The sequence below is a fragment of the Marmota monax genome, unplaced genomic scaffold, assembly GCF_021218885.2.
Source record: "Marmota monax isolate L192 unplaced genomic scaffold, Marmota_monax_Labrador192_F-V1.1 WCK01_AAM20220418_F8-fsc00190, whole genome shotgun sequence".
Taxonomy (NCBI): Eukaryota; Metazoa; Chordata; class Mammalia; order Rodentia; family Sciuridae; genus Marmota; species Marmota monax.
In genome coordinates, this window is record NW_026693010.1 from 735,242 (window position 1) to 755,224 (window position 19,983).

The 19,983-nt window shown below is 52.8% G+C and overlaps 1 protein-coding gene and 1 non-coding gene across 3 annotated transcripts in view; both read left to right on the plus strand.

Annotated features, from left to right (window-relative positions):
• Positions 1 to 17,885, plus strand: part of Tecpr2 (tectonin beta-propeller repeat containing 2) — a 79,456-nt gene extending 61,571 nt beyond the window's left edge. For both annotated transcript variants that reach the window (XM_046453057.2, XM_046453058.2), the window contains 3 exons: positions 14,930 to 15,071; positions 15,679 to 15,828; positions 16,102 to 17,885. In XM_046453057.2, the coding sequence (XP_046309013.1) occupies positions 14,930 to 15,071; positions 15,679 to 15,828; positions 16,102 to 16,256 (447 nt within the window). In that variant the 3' untranslated portion in view covers positions 16,257 to 17,885. The remainder of the gene's footprint in view (positions 1 to 14,929; positions 15,072 to 15,678; positions 15,829 to 16,101) is intronic.
• Positions 10,490 to 10,616, plus strand: LOC124098378 (small nucleolar RNA SNORA11). Its single transcript, XR_006853562.1, has one exon. It is a non-coding gene; the product is annotated as a small nucleolar RNA SNORA11 (small nucleolar RNA).
• Positions 17,886 to 19,983: the final 2,098 nt, after the last annotated feature.

Consider the following 19,983-nt stretch of genomic DNA (forward strand, 5'->3'; position numbering starts at 1 on the left):
ACCTCTAGGAAGTAAAACATAAAGAGGGAGAAAGCTTCAGTTGGAGAGATGTACTAACTGTGGTGATCTACAGCTTGCCCAGGAAAATGACCAAAGTAGAGCAAATTTACATGAAAGGACCTCAAAGTCGTGCTTGGTAGGTAGGCTGTTAAACATTAACTATTTCAAGTAGAAACTAGAAACTAGAGCCACGCTTTCTTTTCTGGTTAGCTTTTAGCATACTTCTGAAGAAATTCACTTTGCCGTAGAATTTGCAGATACAAGAGGCTTTTCGAATTGGTTCCTGGGGGGAAATGTTAGGCTTTATCTGTGCACAAGCCTTCACTGTGTGCTTCTCTAAACACTGCCTTGTCCTTGAGCCTGCTTTTTCCCAGAATGTTGACAAACCAGGGGTGGCTCTCCTTGCTTTGCAGGAAACCTGTTACTCAACAACCTGTCCAGCGTCACAGCTCTAACATGATGCTGGGCCCATCCTAGGGCCCAGGCCTGCCCACCAGTAGATGCCCCTGCTGAGGTTCCCTATGATCCTCTGTGGGACCCTTCTGAGGCCAGAGGTACAAGGGTATAAGGGACGCTCACCTGGTGTTGACGTTGCACTGTAAGCACATCACCCCCCAGTCCTTATGACATTTCAGCTAGAGACTGTTCCTGACCTCACTCAACGAAGGAGAAAACCTCAACTCTGAGATTTCATCACTAGCAGATGGCAGAGCCGGGATGCAGACCCAAGTGTGTGACACCCTGACTTGGTTCCCGCCTCTGGCTCTGAGGCTCAGGGCTTGCGCCAGGACACTGCAGACGCCATAAGAGAAGGCATGGTGGCACAGCTCAGGCTCAGTGACCTCACAGGTGATATTGCAGGATGAAGCCTAAGGAGTCTTTCTGCACAGGGCCCTAGAAAATGAGTCCAGGGAAGAGAGGAGAGACGAGGATTCAGTGACAGGTGCTGAGGGCTGAGGGCGGCCCCAAAGAGAGCGTGCTCAGCCTGGGAGTGGCCCTGGGCCATCCCAGCACCACAAACAAAATAAAGGATTCGAAAGTCAGAATACTGCCAAGTGCTAGGAAATAAATAGGGCATCACATTTGGTCCTCTGTGTCTCCTCTTATTCTGTCTCCCTGGAGGCCACATCTGCAGTTGAATCAGAGATGGGAGCAGGTCAGTAGATGCCAGAGGGCACGTGAAGTGAAGCAACAGGAATGTTTTACATCAGCAGCTTCTTTATTTTTGTTTCCGGTGCTCTGGCAAAACCTCTCCCTCTGGTGGTGGTTTTGGGGAGAAGTTTCAACAACATACTCAAAGCGAATGATGCAGGCCTAACATTTGGAAGGGTTTGGAGGGAGCATTTCTAGTGGTGCATAGCGTCTTGGAGAGCAGAGCTTGCTGTTTCAGTTAGAGAACCTCCAGTTCACGTTCACAGCACCTCTGTAACCAGCATAGTTGGCAGAGGGTCTTTCACAGCACGCAGCCCTGTGGGCCTCAATGTAAGAGGAGACTGCTTCACAGCCCCTGTGTGCCCTGAGCAGGCCTCGCTTCCTCCCAGTGGCCATGCTCTCGCCCGCTGTGGCCGAGGTACCTGTTTCCCATGTGGATTGACACTGTCACTGAGCTACATCCCCAGCCCTTTCTTTTGTTTGAGATAGGATCTTACCATGTTGCCAGACTGGCCTTGAACTCCTAGGATCACATGCTCCTCCCACCTCAGCCTTTCCAGGACCACAGGCCTATACCACACTCGGCAAAGGACCCAGATTTTATGGTCAGTGTGCAGCCTTTCTGCTCCAACATATCCCTCTGACCTCCTTGCCGTAAAACCCTGAATCCCTGCAGGTCTCCCTCTCCCCTGCACCTCCACAGAGAATCTTAGCACACTAACAGGAGACCTTGGAAGACAATCGCCTAGCCACCTCTTTCTGTAGGTGAGGATCCTGGTTGTGCCAGCAGTCCTCACCCCTCATCCTGGAGGCCCACATTGCTGGGGCCAGGGACTCAAGAGCAGCCCCATCTGGGGACACGTAGAGGCTTCGGTGGAGACACATAAACCATTGACTAGATTTTTTTTTTTTTTTTAAAGAGAGAGAGAATTTTTTTTAATATTTATTTTTTAGTTCTTGGCAGACACAACATTTTTGTTTGTATGTGGTGCTGAGGATCGAACCCTGTCTGCACGCATTCCAGGCGAGCGCGCTACAGCTTGAGCCACATCCCCAGCCCCATTGACTAGATTTAAAGAACTCCTGGTCCATGTGTTTGTGGAGCTGGGAGTAGAGTGCCAGGGAACTGGCCAGGGCAAGAGTGCCCCCAGGGTCTACAGGTAGCCAGAACGCCCTTCCAAGGGCTGTATTGGTAGGACGGCAGGCCAGAGTGTGTTCCAAGCAGAAGGAGCATGAGACACAGTCTTGGCCTGGAAGATACCCTGGCCCAGGAACAGGCGGGGCACCCAATAGGAGGCTTGGCACTGTCATCTTGATACCCATTCAGGGACACTGGAAACTCAAAGCCAGGTTGAATGGCCTGGTCCCACCGTTTGTAAGGAAGGAAGGAGCTTCGAGCCTGTGACGGGTTTCCTGGGGACCCCCTGTGTGGCCGTTGGAGAAGACATCTGCTGGACATGGAAAGGCAGGAGCCATAGAGCTGAAGAAACACTTGCAAAATTGCAGGGACAGGGCCAACGCCAGCCAACTGAGAAGGGACGCACGAGGGCTCCAGGAGAGCAGTGAGCCGAGCGTCAGCAGGTTGGATCAGGCACCTGCAGACCTCTAGGCAGGGTTGTCCACCGATGGACCAACATTCATGAGAGTCAGGCTGAAGGTCCAGAAAGGTAGGTGTGGTCAGATCTCTGTGCCAGCAGGCACACTGGTCCAGGAAGAGCAGAGGCCCGCAGAGAACCCTGAAGGGCCACAGGGCTTTGGGCCTGGGCCCAGGAAAGGAAGCCAAGGCAGAGTGCATGGCGGATGGTAGGAGGAAAGTGGGAAGCCGGTTGTGAGGCTGGGGCATGGGTGGCCATGCGGTGCTCCTGCCTGTGACATGGCTGGGCAGGGCCCCTGGATGTGGCCATCTGGAGGTTACCCTGTTTTAGTTAAGTCCCCAGGGGATTGGACTGGAACAGTGAGGGCCAGAGTTCTGGAGCTACAGCGAAGACTCTTCCGCTGACTAGCAGTGCTGTGGGAGAGGAGATGGCAAAATTAGGTTTGGTAATGTATTTTATTTAACCCAGTATATCCAAAAAGTTACCATTTCAACTTGTAATCACAGTAGTTTAAAAAACCAAGGAAGGGCTAGGAGTACAACTTAGTGGTGGAACACCGGCCTGGCATGCATGAGGCCTTGGGTTCATTTCTCAACACCAAAAACAAAAAAACTGCCAGAGCCTCTCCCTGTTGGTGCTGAATCTTTGAAATGTGCCATGTGTTTTGCGCAGACAATGCAGCTCAGCTGGGTGGCCTGTGGTATGCTCAGGGGGGCCTCTGTGGCTTGTGCTGCTATCCCAGACCGGGCAGCCTTAGGTGCTGGCTGGAGGTGGGCACCAGCTGCCCTAGTAGGCATGGGTGGCTTAGGAGCTCAGAGGCGTTGAGTCTGAATGCTGCAGGAGCCCAGCTCTTGGACACTCGCTATCCTTGGTGGCTTTCTCCTTAATGACAGATTTCAGATGGTGCAGAGGTGCCTAGCCTGTGGTTTGGGAGGTCTGCCTGGCCTACTAGTGAACAGCAGTGTTTGAGTCAGTACGGGGCTCAGGCTGGACCAGTAGTGAGGCTCAACACCTGTGTGCCGAGCAGGAGCCCCCAGCTATAGGGCTGGCTGCCCGAAATGCAAGACTGGGGCTTCTCTACTTAGGAAGCAGAAGGGGGCAGGTATGTCCCTAAAATGTTCACCAACACCTGTTGGGAGATGTGTATGTCAGGTCACAGCCAAAAGCAGGAAGGGCAGAGAAGGAGGATGGGAAACCAGATCCCAAACAAGCAGCCATTTGGGGCCCAAACCCTGTGGCAGGGGAGATACTGTGGAGTGGAGGGAGCACAGGCCGCAGCGCCAGACAGCCCTGGTCCATGGCCTCGACTTAGCCTCTCTGACCTTCCATCTTCAGTTCTGTGACGGAGGGACTATGGTTGGGACTGGGATGGTAATAAAAACAGATGAGCCAAAGAAAAAGAAATACAACAACACAGTTGTATCTCATAGTCATTGTCCTGAGAGAAAAAAGCCATGTCTCCGGGCTCCTGCAGCACTCAGACTCAACGCCTCTGAAATTCTAGAAACAGCAAAACAGTGAAATTCTAGAACAGCAAAACAGAATGTATCATTGATGGAAATCAGATCCATTGTCGCCCAGTAGGGAAATGATTGGCAAGGGGCAAGAGGCATTACTAGAGGGAGTTCCTGAAAGCTCAGGCAATGGCTGCCTGAGAATTGCACATTTATTGCATGCAAATTTTACCTCAGGAAAACATATTAAACAAATACCAGGCTCTGGTTAATGACTTCCGTGTTGGAGTAATTAGGGAGAGAAGGATGTTGATGTCTGCAGTCTGCTTTGAGGTGCATCTAAAAAGGACTGTGGATTGGTGGATGGGTAAACAGATGAGGATGTACACGACAATCAAGTGCAGCCAGCTCAGAGGCCCTCACCTGTGATCCCAGCTACTCCAGAGGCTGAGGCTGGAGGATCATAATTTCAAGCCTGCCAGGGCAACTTAGCAAGACCCCATTTTAAAATAAAAAAGGCTGGAACCAAAAAAAGAAGAGGAGGAGGAGGAAGAGGAAGATGGTGGTAATGATGAGTGACTCAAAGAGGGGGCAGCAGATTGGGGGAACAACCAGGAAGGAAACACCCAGGGTCCTGCTCCAGTATCTGTGGTCTCCATGGTCTCATCCCTTGGTGACTGGACCAGTTGTCTATACGTGTGGCTCAGTGCCATGTCATCGCAGTCGGAGTCCAACAGTTATGTTGTCAGCGGTTCTACAGGGTATGCTGTGCTCCCTGCCCTGGAGAGCTGCTCTCCATTTGTATCTCTGGGTAGCTGCTACAGGGGCACCTTTTTGTCCTTCCCCCGGGGTTTTTAGTTGACTCCACTGGCAGAGGAGAACACAAGGCTCTTACACCCCTCATCCCCAGTCCTGCCCCTGCACCCTGTGACAGGAGGGAAGGATGAACGGCACTGATGGCTGCTTGCCTGTGCCGTGTCTGCTTTCCTGGACTTGATGACCCTCTCTGTTGCTCTTCCACCTTCAGCCCCAGACCTCTGCCTCAACACATTTGGACACCCCAGGTGGTCTGTTTTTTGTTGCTGAAATCTCTCCTGGGTCCCATCGGCAGGCTACAATCTGGCCTGGTCACCCTCTGCCCCACCTCCTTCTTGATGGAGCCCTGTCTCCATCAAGGGGGTGCCTCTGTTTTGGGGGGTATCCTCCACTTTGTTCCAGAGGAGAGGCTCACAGGAAGTAACTTTTGGAAATACCGACATCTTTCATTGACCTTCACCCTCAACCTGGCTGGTTATACCAGGTTGGTGTCAGTTTCCATTAGAATTTTGAAAGTCTTCCCCATCAAGCCCTTGCTACCAAGAAGACTGACGCTGTTCTGACCCCTGATTCCTGGTATTGGACCTGTTCTTGCTCTCTGTAGTTGCTAGCTCTCTTTGTTCCTGGTGTGCCTTAGCGAGGACCTATTTCCATCCATGTGCTGGGCCCACCTCACACAGCCTGTCTGTCCCACCTCTCTGTCCTCTCTGTTGGGTTTGCTCTCACTGGGATTCTTCCTTGCTGGTGTGGGCTTCCCAAACTGCCTGCACTCTCCGTAGCTTTTCCCTCCTATTTTTCATCTCATGCTTTTGTCCACTTTCTCAGTGGTATCTTCCTTGTTATTTTTCCAGCCTTTCTTTCTTTTTTTTTTTTTTAAGTTGTCGATGATCCTTTATTTTATTATATGTGGTGCCGAGGATCAAACCCAGTGCCTCCCCCCATGCCAGGCAAGCGCTCTGCCACTGAGCCACAGCCCAGCCTCTCCTGCAGCCTTCTGTCAGGTCATTTCCATGATCACACTTCAGTTCCTGTTATTGTTTCATGATTGTAAAGTCTTCTCTTTTGTCTGAGGATGTTTTGTTTCTTTGTTCTTTTTAGGGATAATGACAGAGAGTGTACCTGACTCAGAGTCTAACTCATCGTGGGTAGGCTGCATTCTGTGGTTGTACGTGATATGGCGCTTGCTGGCTGAGCATTCCTGTAGGAACGTGGGGCCTGAGGAGTTTTTAAAATTTCTTCTCCCCTCCTGATTTCCTTGTCCCCCATCACACCTGCTTTGTCTCTTCTTAGTCTTTTTCATGGCAGACACTGACTCTCTTTAGATGTTGTCGATCCTTGGTTGTAAGAGTGAGGCACAAAAGGGCTAAGCTCTGCGGCAGAGGGCTTGTAGCATGCAGAACAACCTATCCTAAGAAACACTGCCTCCTCTAGGATGTTGGGCTCTGGCTCTCGTCTCTAATCTGGAAGGTGGCAGTTCCTAGAAGAGGACATGAGTGCTCCTCCCTGCGGCAGTCCCCTCCTCTCTCACTTTTGCTTTTGCTTTTTTATTTTTTCCCCCAGCACTGAGGATGGAACCCAGGGCCTCTCAAGCACTCTGCCCCACCTAGCTGCACCCCAGCCTTTTGTAATTTTAATCTTGAGACAGTTTCACTAGTTGCCCAGGCTGCCCTGGAACTTGTGATTCCCTGCCTCAGCCTCCTGTGGGGCTGGGATGACAGGTGAGCACCAGTGGCTCCTTCATCAATCTTGAGTGACTCATACCCAGTGGGTAAAATGAAGACCCAGAGAGGCATGTGTGCGCCCCAGTGAAGCTGCCAGAACGTGGGCTGGGGTAATGTGGTTAGTGCGTGCATCGCAGGCATGAGGCCCCGAGTTCCATCCCCATCACCACACACACACAAAAAAGCTGCAAGAACTGGAAAGACTGACACCAGAGTCCCTTGCTGACCTTATGACCTTAGAGAAGCTGAGTTCATAGGTCACCTCCAGGACCTTTCCCTTCCGGGCTTCACTTATCTGGTAGACCAGCCAAAGCCTGCCTGGTGAGCACACAGGGAGCAGAGTCTCAGGCTGGGATTTGTCAGCATCTGCCACGTGGCACATCACCCCAGTGGTGTCTGGAGCTGAACAGAGGTGGCCCTTGGCTTTGCAGCCCCTGCTAGGCAGGAGGCCTGCCTGGGGGTCGTCCTCTAGCACATTCCCTGCAGTCAGCAGATGAGTTTTCTTGCTGGGTTCTGGAATCACATGTAGGACCAAATGTGAAGGCCTGGGCACACCCTTTGACTGACCTTAATACAAGGCTGTTCACGCTGGTAACTGGTTTTCAAGCTTATCCAAACTAGGAGGAATAGACCAGAAGCAGGAAAAGGATCTGCTACAGGGAAAACACAGAAGGACTAAAAAGACCAAATAGGGGGCTGGGCTGGGGCTCAGCGGCAGAGGCGCAAGTGCAAGGTCCTGGGTTTGATCCTCAGCACCACGTAACACTAAATAAGTAAAATAAAGGTATTGTGTCCAACTACAACTAAAAAATAAATCTTAAAAAAAAATTTAAAAGACCAAATAAAAGAAAGTATAACTACCACAGGGGCCAGTAACAAAGAACCCCACAAACCTACACTCCTTAGTGGCTCCTGAGGTGACAGCATCAGGGTGAGACCCTGAACTCCAAAGGAAAATAAAGTTCAGTATTTCACTTTTTTTGAGGGGGGTGCTGGGAATTGAACCCAGGAGTGCTTTACCACTGAGCCACATCTCCAGTCCTTTCTATTTTTTATTTTAAGACAGTGTCTCACTAAGTTGCTGAGGCTCACACTTGCAGGCCTCCTGCCGCAGCCTCCCAAGTCTCTGGGATAACAGGGGTGTGCCACTGTTCCTGGTTGTGTCCACACATTGTAAGTGGATTAAAGGAATGAAAAGAAAGGGAGGGAGGGAGATAACATTACAGGGAAAAGAAAAGGCAGCCCAGGGGGCTCCACCCACCACTTGCCAGGCAGAGCAGTCTGGACTGGGAGTCCTTCCAGCTAGGGTCTTCCCAGTGTGGCTTATGCTGTTGCTTGGAAGCTTGCTGGCCAGTGACTTGGTGCTGCTGCCACACGCCTCTGAACTTGTCTGCGTCCTCAAAGTAATCTAGATAAACTTAACCTTTGACTGTGAACTTCTCACCGGTTCCTTTGTTCCACCTGAGTTAACTCACATTCTGGCTGGGGGAAATGTGTGTAGGGGTGTGCCTGTTTGTGAGGGATTGTGTTTTGTGCTACTGTGTGTGTACACACACGTGTTGAAGCGCCTCGTGATAAAGATTTATCCTGTTAGAAATTCGAAGAACTCTGGCTCCAGCCCACACGTTTGAGCTCCAGGCTCACTCTGACCAGGACAGGTCCCATCGCCTCTCAGCATCCTTTTTATCAGTTCTCTTCTGTGAGGGAGTTGGGCTTCACTGTCATCTGGGTCCCTTTTGGCCCAATATTTGTGAGCCCTAAATCACAGAAGAGCCAGCCTGTTAGTAAGAGATCGTTTTCTCTCCAGCCTAGAGTTAATTTAACTGTCCTCCCTTTTCAAAGTATTGTTGGGATCTCAGTCGTGCTGTCCTCTGGTTGCTAATTCATTAAGCTGTAGGAGCAGTGGAAATGCAGAGCGTGGTCCCATTCTTGGAGCAGGAGATACCCAGGCCCAGGGGATCACTGGCCCTAGGAAGGAGCCTGTTGGGAGCCACTGGGGCTGGCAGGTAGGCAGATGCATGCTGGTGCCCATGATCAAGGCAGCCCCCCAGGGAGGAGCCCGAAGCCATCCTGCTGACACCAATGAGGGGCCAGGGCTACGTGAGGCCTTGGACCAGGCAGCATAGCCCTGCCTGTGGTGCCTGTGGTTCAGTAGATGCCAGGGGAAATGGTCTCCAGTGAGAGCCACCGGCTGGGACCACATCCGATCATGCCTTGCCACCGTGCCTACTACAGAAAGGGGCAGCAGCAGCCTCTGGACAGTGTCTGTGGTGGGTAGAGTCCCTTCTCCTGGCAGGGAGTGCCAGGTTTGCCTGCACTGCTAGAGCTGGGTCACCACATACTGTCCACTGACTCACAGACAGGCTGGCCCTGTCCAGGGTGGACCATCTCCTCATAGCGCCCCTTGTCCAAATGAAGCGCCTGACACTCAGACAAACTCCTAGACCGGAGAACCATTTCTGTGGTCCAGGCTGCTGCATGCACCTGGAACAGGGCCCTTTCCACAGCTCTGGAGAGTCAAGGGCACACTGGGCCCTTCACTCTGCGTCCAGACAAGATCACAGAGGTTCCAACTGAAGATTCTGAATAATGGAAAAGAGCAGTATCATGTCCTAGACCTTGGTGTCTCAGGAGAAGGGATGTCTGCTCTGCTTGCTCCTAACTGGCACCCCTCCTGGAGCCTTGCTGCTAGGGAGCATGGGGCAGCTTCCTGTGTCCCCACAAGGTCTTATTTAAAGGCAGCTTTACAGCTACCAGCAGCCCCTTGATCTGTGAACATCTAAGTAGTTGATGGCTATAATTAAATCATTCAGCACGCCCAGAAAGAGGACCTGGCTCCCTCCCACCCGCCCTGTAACCTATCTTTAAAGCATACTTACAAAACACAAGCCCAGGCGTGCGTGGGCCTGTGTCTGTCCTACCCTCTCCCACTTTCCCTCCTCCCCCTTTTCTCAGCTTACCACACTAGACAGGGTTCTTAAACCCCTTGTTTGCTCCATTTTGTAAGTTGTGTTCTTTATTCCTTTTTTGCATTTCTATGAGTTTTTTAATATGAATAAGCAAAATTTTAGCTGCTTTTTTTGTTGTTTGTTTTGATACTGGGGATTGATCCCAGAGGTGCTTTACCATTTACCACTGAGCCATACCCCCAGCCCTTTTTATTTTTTATTTTGAGACAGGGTCTTGCTAAATTACTTAAGACCTTGCTTTGTTACTGAGGCTGGCCTGGAACTTGAGATCCTCCTGGCCCAGCCTCCGGAGTCATTGGGATTACAGGTGTATACCACCATGCTGAGCATGCTTGCTTTTTCCTTAATTGAAAGTTTGTCTCCTTTGGGACAGTGAAAAGACTCTGAAGGGGCTGAGGTTGTGGCTCAGTGGTAGAGTGCTTGCCTAGCCCTGGGTTCAATCCTCAGCATCACATAGAAATAAATAAATAAAGGTATTGGGTCTGGGGTTGTGACTCAGTGGTACAGTGCTCGCCTAGCATATACAAGGCTCTGGGTTTGATTCTCAGCACCACCTAAAATAAGTATTTTAAAATAAAATAAAATAAAGGCATTGTGTTCAACTACAACTAAAAATAAATATTAAAAAAGGGCTCTGAAACCAGATAGTATTGATGATTATGCAATTTGTGAATGTACTTGATGTCACTAATAGCAGAATTTGTATTGTGTGCATTTTACCACGATTTATAAAAGAAATTGAGATGATTATAGATTCATGTGCATTTGTAAGGAATAATAAAAGGGTGTGCTCGGAGCAAGGGGCCTGAAGAATGTTCCTCTGTTTACAACAACCCAACAGGGATCTGGGGTCTTTGTAAGGAAGGGCACAGAACTTATGGCTTCCCTACCAGCAAATGCCCCACATGTGCACCCCTGCATCTCCATATGTGGTTTCTACACAGGATCAGTAGGACAGGGCTCAATATTTTGGGGAAAACTGCAGTATTTAGCGGGGGAGGTGGCCACCTAGAGCCTGTCCAGTTTATACATGGGAGATCCTAGAAATAAAGACTTTGAATCTTTAAGAAAAAAAAAAAAAAGCCAGCTCGGTGGCTCACACCTGCAATCCTGGCAACTTGGGAGGCGGAGGCAGGAGATACAGCTCAGTGGTCAAGTGTCCTGGATGTAGTCCCCAGTCCTGCAAAACATATAGAAAGAAATAATAGAAGTCCCAAGAACCCTTAGCCCAACCCCTGGTGGTAACTGCACAACCATGGCTCGTCTGCCTTTTCTTTCTTTTTTTTAGTTGTAGCAAAATAAGCTTTTTTTTCCCACCCCCATACCAGGATTGAACTCAGGGCACTTGACCACTGAGCCACCTCCCCAGCCCTATTTTGTTTTTTACTTAAAAGAGACAGGGTCTCACTGAGTTGCTTAGCGCCTTGCTTTTACTGAGGCTGGCTTTGAACTTGCAAACCTCCTGCCTTAGCCTCCCAAGCTGCTGGGATTACAGGTGTGCACCACTGCGCTGGCTAAAATACACATTTTTTTATTTATTGCACAAGAAAAAGTGAGGCACCTGGACATTGGCCATGCGTTGGTGGTTGCCGGTAGCCTCAGTTCCTCCTCAGCATCAAGATCAACCCTGGGCTGGTCACTGAGTGGACAGAGGGAACAGACATGGCCTCTGCCCTCAGGGAGCTTGTGGTGACGTGGGGGTCCCCACTGCAGGCTGGGAAGGTGATGTGGTAGAGTCATGAACGTGGGTAGAAGCTTGCCAGGTGACCTTGGGCATATGCAGGGCACATGTGCCACGATGGCACGATAGGCCACAGAGACAGGCCCTCAGCATGGGGCTGCCCCAAGCCAGGAGTTCTGTGCGTTCTGTTGGCAGGGAGACTAGGAGCACTGCAGCAGCAAGGCATGCTGTCCCCTGTGTCCTAGCAGGGCTGGCAAGGAGAAGGAGGGCAGGCCATGGGAGGGAGGCTGGGGCATCTGACCTGGGTCTGCCTGATTATGGGGGACGTCCCTTGCCACCTCCTGTTGTCCTTCCAGTGCCTCCCGCAGACAGTCCCACTTCCTTCTTTCCTGTCCTGCCCCTCCCCTGCATCACAGCCGTCCCTTCCGTCTGTCCGGTTGTCCATGATACACTACCCAAAAGTCAGTGGCTTCCACCAACAGGCTGTTACGTTCCATCTGCATCTCTGGCTCAGGACAGGGGCGGAGCCAGCAGGAACTGCTCCTCTCTGCTCCAGTTCTGGGACTCTGGCAGGTCCTGGGAAGGTGACTTCCTGGGACGCAGAGAGAGCGGGCTCCTCAGCCTCAGGCCTCATGGCAGCTCAGGCTGAAAGCTGGCCACCTCTGCCTGCTATTCAAGCCAGGCATGGCCCACCTGTACTGCTTCCCTTGTGGCCTGTTGGTCAAAGAAGGTGCAGCCCAGGTTCTAGGGAACAGGCCTCAGATTTGGTCTCTCCGTGGGGCTGAAGAATTCATAGCCACCCACAGCCTGTCGTGCCAGGTCCATAGGGGCCGAGGATGCTTTCAGTGTTTGTCCTCAAACCTGTGGGTTGGCTTTATCCCAAGCACACAGCACATCCTGAAGCCGTGGCGTGCTCTCCTTTCCCCGGGGTGGTGGTGTTCAGCATGGGCCAGGCATGTAGGCGGTGCTCAGGGTGCTTGGGGGCACTTCTGCAGGCCTCTGTGCTGTTGGGCTGGCAATGCATCCTCATGTGGCCAGCCTCTCCCCTCCCTTTGCTGGAGCCCCTTCACTCTTAGTAGAATTGTAGCTGGACCTAGAACAACCCTCCCCCAATCTGCATCTCTGGACTCCAGGGCTAAACTGTAGAGTGAACAAAGTTGAGAGAATGGCCCTTGTGCAGTAGATCCCAGTCCAACCAGCACCTAGGGCCAGGAGTCAGGGCAGGCCAGGGTTCTCTGTGGCTCTGTCTATGGTCCAGGGGCATTCTGTCACCAAAACAGAGCAGTGACATGTGTGGCATATAGTTATCCTTTGACCTTGCCAGTGCATCTGGGGGTTGACCTTTGAAGGTGACTGGGTCCAGGGCTGCTCTGGTGTATGCCCACCTCCCATCTGACCCACGGGGACTGGTTTGGTAGCATGGGCAGTAAGGACCCACAGCATAAGCACCGCAGTCCTCCTCAGCCTTCCCTCCTTCCCACCACCTCACAGCAGCCCTGTGTCCTCCAGGCCTCAACCCTAAAGCCACCTCCTCACTAATGCCAGTGCAAGGAGCTGCCCCCCCCACCCAGTCACTCTCTCCCCACTCTCAGGATCTGAGGTTGGCCTTGCCTCTCCTGCCCCGTGCCCCACTCCTGCCCCACACACAGCGATGCCCCAGTGCCTGGTGTCTGTGGACCCAGAGAGCGCGTGGAGCAGCCTCAGCTCCCCTTGACATGGTTGCACATGGAGCCTGTGCTGGTGCCACTGTTATGAGGGACATCTGTTTCCTCCGTACTCTTTTGGATGGTCATAGTATACATGTGACCTGAGCTGATGGGCACTCAGCCAAGAGGTGGCATCCCTGGGACATACTGGAGCTGGCTGATAGGGAGCCACCTGAACTGGTGTGAGCTCATCATAAGAGGCCGACCTGGGTGGGAGAGGAGGCGGTGAGCTTCCTGTTCTGGGAGCGTGTCAGGAGTGGCCTGCAAGATGCCAAGCCACGCAGCAACCTCAGTCCCATCTGGCTCTGAGACACCAAACCTGAGTTATTCAGAGAAACAAGAGGCAGGCGAGGCCAGTGCTGACACAGGCTCCTAGTGGTGACATGCCCACGTCCTTGAGATTCTGTCTGAATCCCCTGGGCCCCGTTGGGACCAACCAGCCATGGAGCTGATGTGCAGGGGACTTGGTACCCCCCCATTCACTCACTCAATAGGAAACCCCCACGAGGGCAGCCAGAGGGTGAGCACAAGTGCACCTCGATGGGCACAGGAGCAGGCGAGCCCCTGCCCTGGAGGTGCCCTGAGAGTGTCTGGCGGCTGGAGCCACCAGGGCTTTTTTAGTTTTTTAAGCTGTTGATAGACCTTTATTTATTTATTAATTGCTTATTTATATGCAATTAATTATATGCTGAGAATCGAACCCAGGGCCTCACACATGCCAGACAAGTGCGCTACCACTGAGCCCCAGCCCCAGTCCTCCACCAGTGTGTTTTGTTTTGTTTTTTAAATATTTATTTATTTTTTCGTTGTAGATGGACACAATACCTTTATTTTATTTATTTATTTTTATGTGGTGTTGAGGATCAAACCCAGGGCCTCACAGGTGCTAGGCGAGCGCTCTACCCCTGAGCCCCAGCCCCAGCCCTCCACCAGGGTCATGACAGCTCACTGGATGGAGCCGGGCAGTAGCTTGTAGCGTAACCATATTCACAACAGCCCCAGAGAGCGAAGTGCAGAGCAGGGACAACAGAGTCCAGGAAAGGAAGCATCAGCAGTGGGGGATAGCCAGTCCCTCAGAGCTTTGGCAGCTCACCAGAACTGCCAGTGACCAGAGGCTTGGATCCTCCAGAGAGCTCTGCCCTCTCAAGCACAGAGGCTTTGTTCAACCAACGGTGGCATCCCTGGGTCATACTGGAGCTGGCTGGTGGATAGTCCACCGAAGAGATTTATTCTTGTGCTATGAAAAGTGGACCAGTAGATGTAAGGTTTGGGCCAAGGCTGCCTGAGGAGCAGGGGTCCCCGTATCCACCCAGGATCCAGCTCCTGCCTACTCTCCTCACTCCAGTGTGCCACGGTCCAGGCAGTAGGGAACATCACTTGCCCAAGGGCAGAGACAGGAGGGCAGCTGGAGCAGGAGGAACCACTCTGCTGGTTGCCAGGGCTCCAGCTGCCTCTGATGCGGGTCCCCTCCTGCCTGCTGCCATGAGCAGGGCTGCCGGTGGCGCCATCCAGAGTACCCTCCCACCATGTGCCTCTCACATGGCTCCACCCTCCCTGACCTGAAGGCCTCTGCCCTTCTGTCTCCAGCTGAAGGCTCGGGCCAGCTGTGGAGGGAGGTCCCTCTGGCCTGCCTAGCATTCTAGGATGGTTTGAGCCTCTGCTGCAAGAGCGGGCTAGCACAGTCCCCATCCACCTTGCTTCCCGAGGTTTGCTCACCTCCGCCCAGCCTGACATCAGGCCGCGTGCCTGTGATCATCCATGTGTCCTCAGTTCCCCACACCTCCCATCTTTCTCTTTCTCCCTCCTTTCTGAGAAAAGTCTCTTCCTGCTTCCAGCCAGCCGGGGTCACCTTGGTCAGCATCCATTCCAGTCCCAACGACCAGATGCTGTGGGCCCTCGACAGCAGGTGGAACGTGCATGTCCGGACCGGGATCACCGAGGAGATGCCTGTGGGGACTGACTGGGAGCACGTGCCTGGTAGGAAGAAGCCATGAGACCATCCCAGTGTCCCACACGTGGCCACAGTCGTCAACCGACATGTTTGTGGCAGCTGCCCCACTCAGTGTTCTGTTTTGCCTCCGGTGTCCTGTTGGGCAGGTGACAGACAGGAATCTGCACCATACTCCATTAGCCAGGCATGACAACACACGCCTGTGATCTACTCAGGAGGCTGAGGCAGGAGGAGTGCAAGTTCAAGACCAGTCTAAGCAATTTAGCAAGATTCTGTCTCAGGATAAAAGATGATAAGGGCTAGGGATGCGACTCAGTGCTAGAACACCCACAGTTCAATCTCATCGCCGAAATAAAGACGCACTCCCTCCTTGGCAGACCCAGGCCACCTTCCTGGTGCTCTGGTAGCATGACAGCTTTCATACAGCCAGACCCTCTGTCCTTTGGCTTCAGGCGCTCGTGGCTTGGCTAGCCCCACAGTGGGCATCCTTTCCCTTGGTGCCCAGTGTGGAGCGGGCACTGTGTCCTGCAGGAAGTACTGGTAGACAAGGGCAGAACCCGGAAAGTGCCATGGTCAGGGAGGGGTGCCCCGTCCCATGCTCAGGTGCTGAGCAGGATGCCTGGTTTCCCACAGGGCTGCAGGCCTGCCAGCTGGCACTGAGCACAAGGACCGTGTGGGCCCGCTGTCCAGATGGTGACCTGGCCCGGCGCTACGGCATCACAGACAAAAACCCTGCTGGGGACTACTGGAAGAAAATTCCCGGAAATGCGTCCTGTTTCACAGGCAGGTGCCCAGGAAGGATCCTCGGAGTCGTGTCAGAGGGGCTCTCAAAGAGGCTGCTCCCACCAGGCTCTGCACTCCCAAAGCCAGGACGGAGGGCGGGACGACTCGGGAGGGACTGAACACGTGGGCTCTCTCAGGCTTCTGGGCCAGCACAGGGTACTGTGTGCCCATGAAACACAATTGGGGAAGTGGCTTGTCCAGGTCCCTGAGCTCACCTGTGCCCTTACCCCAGCCCTGTGATACAACAGTCTCTGCTTGCCTCTTGTCTTGCAGTGACCGCGTCCGATGAGCTGTGGGCAGTGGGCCCCCCAGGCTACCTCCTCCAGCGGCTGACTAAGACATTCAGCCGTTCACATGGCACCCAGAAGAACAGTCAGGTGGCCACCACCCACCCTGAGGACCTGGAGGATGAATGGGAGGTCATCTGAAGGAACTCTGGGCAGCCACTCAGGAGGGAGAATGCCAAGGTTCTTCAGTGGACACTGCTGATTTCCAAGTCACTCACTCATCAATGCCTCATTAACCCTGCCCAGACACGTCTGTTCTCGTGGACGCCCCACACCTGCCTTCATCTATGTTGATTTCCATCTCATTCCAGCACCCAGCGCCTCAGCTGAGTGCCCGGAGCTGTTGCTGTAGCAGCAGCACCTCTGACCTCTTGCCAAGGTCACCTCCAAGCAGGTGCAATGGCTGTGGCCCCATTGCATGCACTAGTTCCCTGTACTGAGGTCAAATTCTCCACACTCCAGGTCCTGTTTATGGGAGACAACGTGGGGAACAGGGCGAGTCTGAACCAGGATCCAGGGACACCTGTAGCCAGCACAGGCAACAGGGCACCCGGATTGTGTCCACGTGAGTAGTCCTGGGCTCAGTGCAGCTACAGGTCAGTGCCCTCCAACCTCTGGACGTGCCTGGTGATGGTGTCCTCTTCCTCACAGGGCCCCACTTCCTCCCTGAGAGGCAGGTTCCATTGCACACTGCCTGCTCCAGGAGGAACTTGGGGCCGTCCATGTTGGGGAGAGGGCGCTGGCCATGCAGGCTGAAGACACACACAGGCACACCACGCCTCACTGCTGCCTGCACGGCCAGCGGCAAACGCGCCTCACCAGACAGTGAGGGCTGCTGGGGGCCAGCTAGTGAGCGTCAGGCTCTGTCTCGGGCGGCCTGGCCCAGGAGTACCCTGGTCAGACGCAGGGGAGCTGAGCTGTGGTAGCTAGCTTAGAAATGTCCTTGGAGTGCTGTCAAATGCTGCTGGTGGATGTCACAAAGCCAGATATGTCCTCGGAGGACAGATCTCCTAATTATTGCCTTTTTTGTTATATTACAAACCTGCATAAGATACCTCATTTGAAATCAAATCTTACAAATTTAGAAGAGAAGTGTATTTCTGGAGACAAGGGAGGGCCTTCTGTTCCTTCCAGAGGGTTAGCCTGAGCCTGTCCTGTCTTGGCTGGGGCTTCAGAGCAATGGCCATCCCCAGAATGTCCTTGACTGGCAGCCTGGCCTGGTGCCCGGGTAGGTGACACAGTTCCTGCTGTAGAGAGTTGCTGTGGCCTCCTCCTGGTGGTCTTTGTGGTCCACAGGCATCTGAGTTTCAGGACGAGGCTGCTCCACCACGTGTCCACCCTGAGCCCGCCCCTGGCAGCTCCCAGCTGGACTCTCGGCTGGCTGCTACCCCACCTTGCCCAGGCTGGGGAGCCCCCACAGGCCTTGGGAAGGCCCCCCCCCCCCCCCCCGGCAGCCATGGAGAGGGAGGCTTTTCAAATCTCAGCAGGAGATGCTGAAACCCACTTCACTTTTATAGAGCCCTTTTGTAAGAGTTTGGTGACTGTGGAGGCACCCCCAGGTGGGCTGCTCCTCTTCTGCATCTGTTGTGCCTTGCCGGCTCCGCCCAGATGGCAGCGCCCTCCTAAGCCCGTGGGACCTTAGTGCAATTAAACCCAAGTCTAGTTGATACTTTTAGACTACTTTTAGCTTCTGTGCTTTGCACAGTTTTATTTCTGGTTTTAATTTTAGTTGTGCTTTGAGATCGTGCAATAAACTAGACTTTTTCCAAACCTGGTCAGGTCTGATGCTTGAGCTGGGAGAAGGCGCGCTTAGGTATTTCCCAGGGATGTGCTGGGAGGCGCTCCAGCCCAGCCTCACTGGCAGGAGGGTGCTGCCTCCTGGCCTCGTGACCTGGTGGGGGTTGAAATGTGCACCAGCATGTCCAGGAGGTGTCACTGTGATGGCTGCTCCAGAGCAGGATGCACCCAAGGTGGCCTGGGAAGGATGGCCCTAAAGTGGGGTGGGGCACAGGGATTGCCCTCTTGGAGCCAGGGGCAGGTTGTGGGGTTTCTGTGACCCTGCCCTACTAGGAACTAACATCTGAAAAAGGACCACATCCAAGGTTCCAGGAAGCCACCTGAACAAGAAATGTCAGACCGGTGTCAAGAAACGGCCAGGCTTTAGAGACATCAGAGAAAACTTGTGTTAAAAGGAGACTTGTAGGGGCTGGGGTTGTGGGTCAGTGGTAGAACACTTGCCTAGCACGTGCAAGGCCCTGGGTTCGATCCTCAGCACCCCATAAAAGTAAATAAAATAAAGGTATTGTGTCCAACTACAACTGAAAAAATAAATATTTAAGAAAAAAAAAAAAAGGAGACTTGTTTCATGCTCCAGAACAGGAGACCAAACATGAAATTTCTCCTCAGAGAAATTTGCAGGTACAGCTCATTTTCAGTAAGTTTCCTCCACATAACCAAAGTGCCCACACGGCCCCATGATGGCCAGGTGTGCTGCTAGGAGCTCGCAGCCTTGCAGCCTCTATTAGCCCTGTGAGACTCGGGATCCCGTTAACATGCTCACCTTCGTGTAGGGAGCTCAGGTGATTGATGCCACCTCACAAATAGGTGAGAACTGCAAAGAGCGGTGACCAGAGCCCCAGGAGGGCTGGCATGTCAAAGGGCCCACAGCACCATGCAGTCCAGATCCTCGGAGATGCAAGATGGAGGTGCCGCAGATGCGGGCAGGGGGGTTCACAGCTGATGTTGGCCACTGCTTAATTCTGGCAAAATAATAGTAAGTGGAAGAAAGAAATGGAGGAAGTCTCTGTCTTCTGAATGGCTTCTGAATAGAAATCATGACAAGGCCACGAAAGAAAGTCCACGTACAAATTTGATTTCTTCAAAATGCAAAGTCTAAATCAAAAATCCTGCACAGGACTGGAGATGTGGCTCAGTGATACAGCATCTGCCTGACATGGATGAGACCCTGCGTTCAATCCTCAGAGCACAAAACCAGAGCAGGAGACCAAACATGATGTGGAGCCAGCCAACCTACACACCTCTCGTAAGTTAACGGGGAGCCAGGTGTGGTGGTCCACCCCTGTAATCCCAGCAACTCAGGAGACCGGGGCTGGGGGATTGCAGTTTGAGGCTTAACCTCAACAACTCGGCAAAGCCCTAAGCAACTTAGACCCCGTCTCAAAATGTGAAAAAGGGCCAGGGATGTGGCTCAGTGGTAAAACACCCCTGGGTTCAATCCCCAGTACCACAACAAACAAAAATCAAAGAGGGATGCAATGACAAGTAAGATCCTGAGGTGGAGTGTCTACCACAGGCCTTGTCCAAACCCACGGGACAAACGCATCAGACACAAGCAGATGGAAGAGCACGTGTCGAAAGCACTCCCAAAGCTGGGCTCGGTGGCATTCGCCTGTAATCCCAGCGGCTCAGGAGGCTGAGGCAAGAGGATCGTGAGTTCAAAGCCAGCCTCAGCAAAAGTGAGGCACTAAGCAACTCAGTGAGACCCTGTCTCTAAATCAAATACAAGGGCTGGGGATGTGGCTCAAGCGGTAGCGCGCTCGCCTGGCATGCGTGCGGCCCGGGTTTGATCCTCAGCACCACATACAAACAAAGATGATGTGTCTGCCGAAAACTAAATAAATATTTAAAAATTCTCTCTCTCTCTCTCTCTCTCTCTCTCTCTCTCTCTCTCTCTCTCTCTCTCTCTTTCTGGAAAAAAAAAAAATCAAATACAAAATAGGGCTGGGGATGGGGCTCAGTGATCAGTGCCCCTAAGTTCAATCCACAGTACCTCCCCACCAAAAAAACACTGCCAAAGTCAGGCGTGGTACCACCGGGCAAGGACCCAAACCTGTCACCATGAACTCCA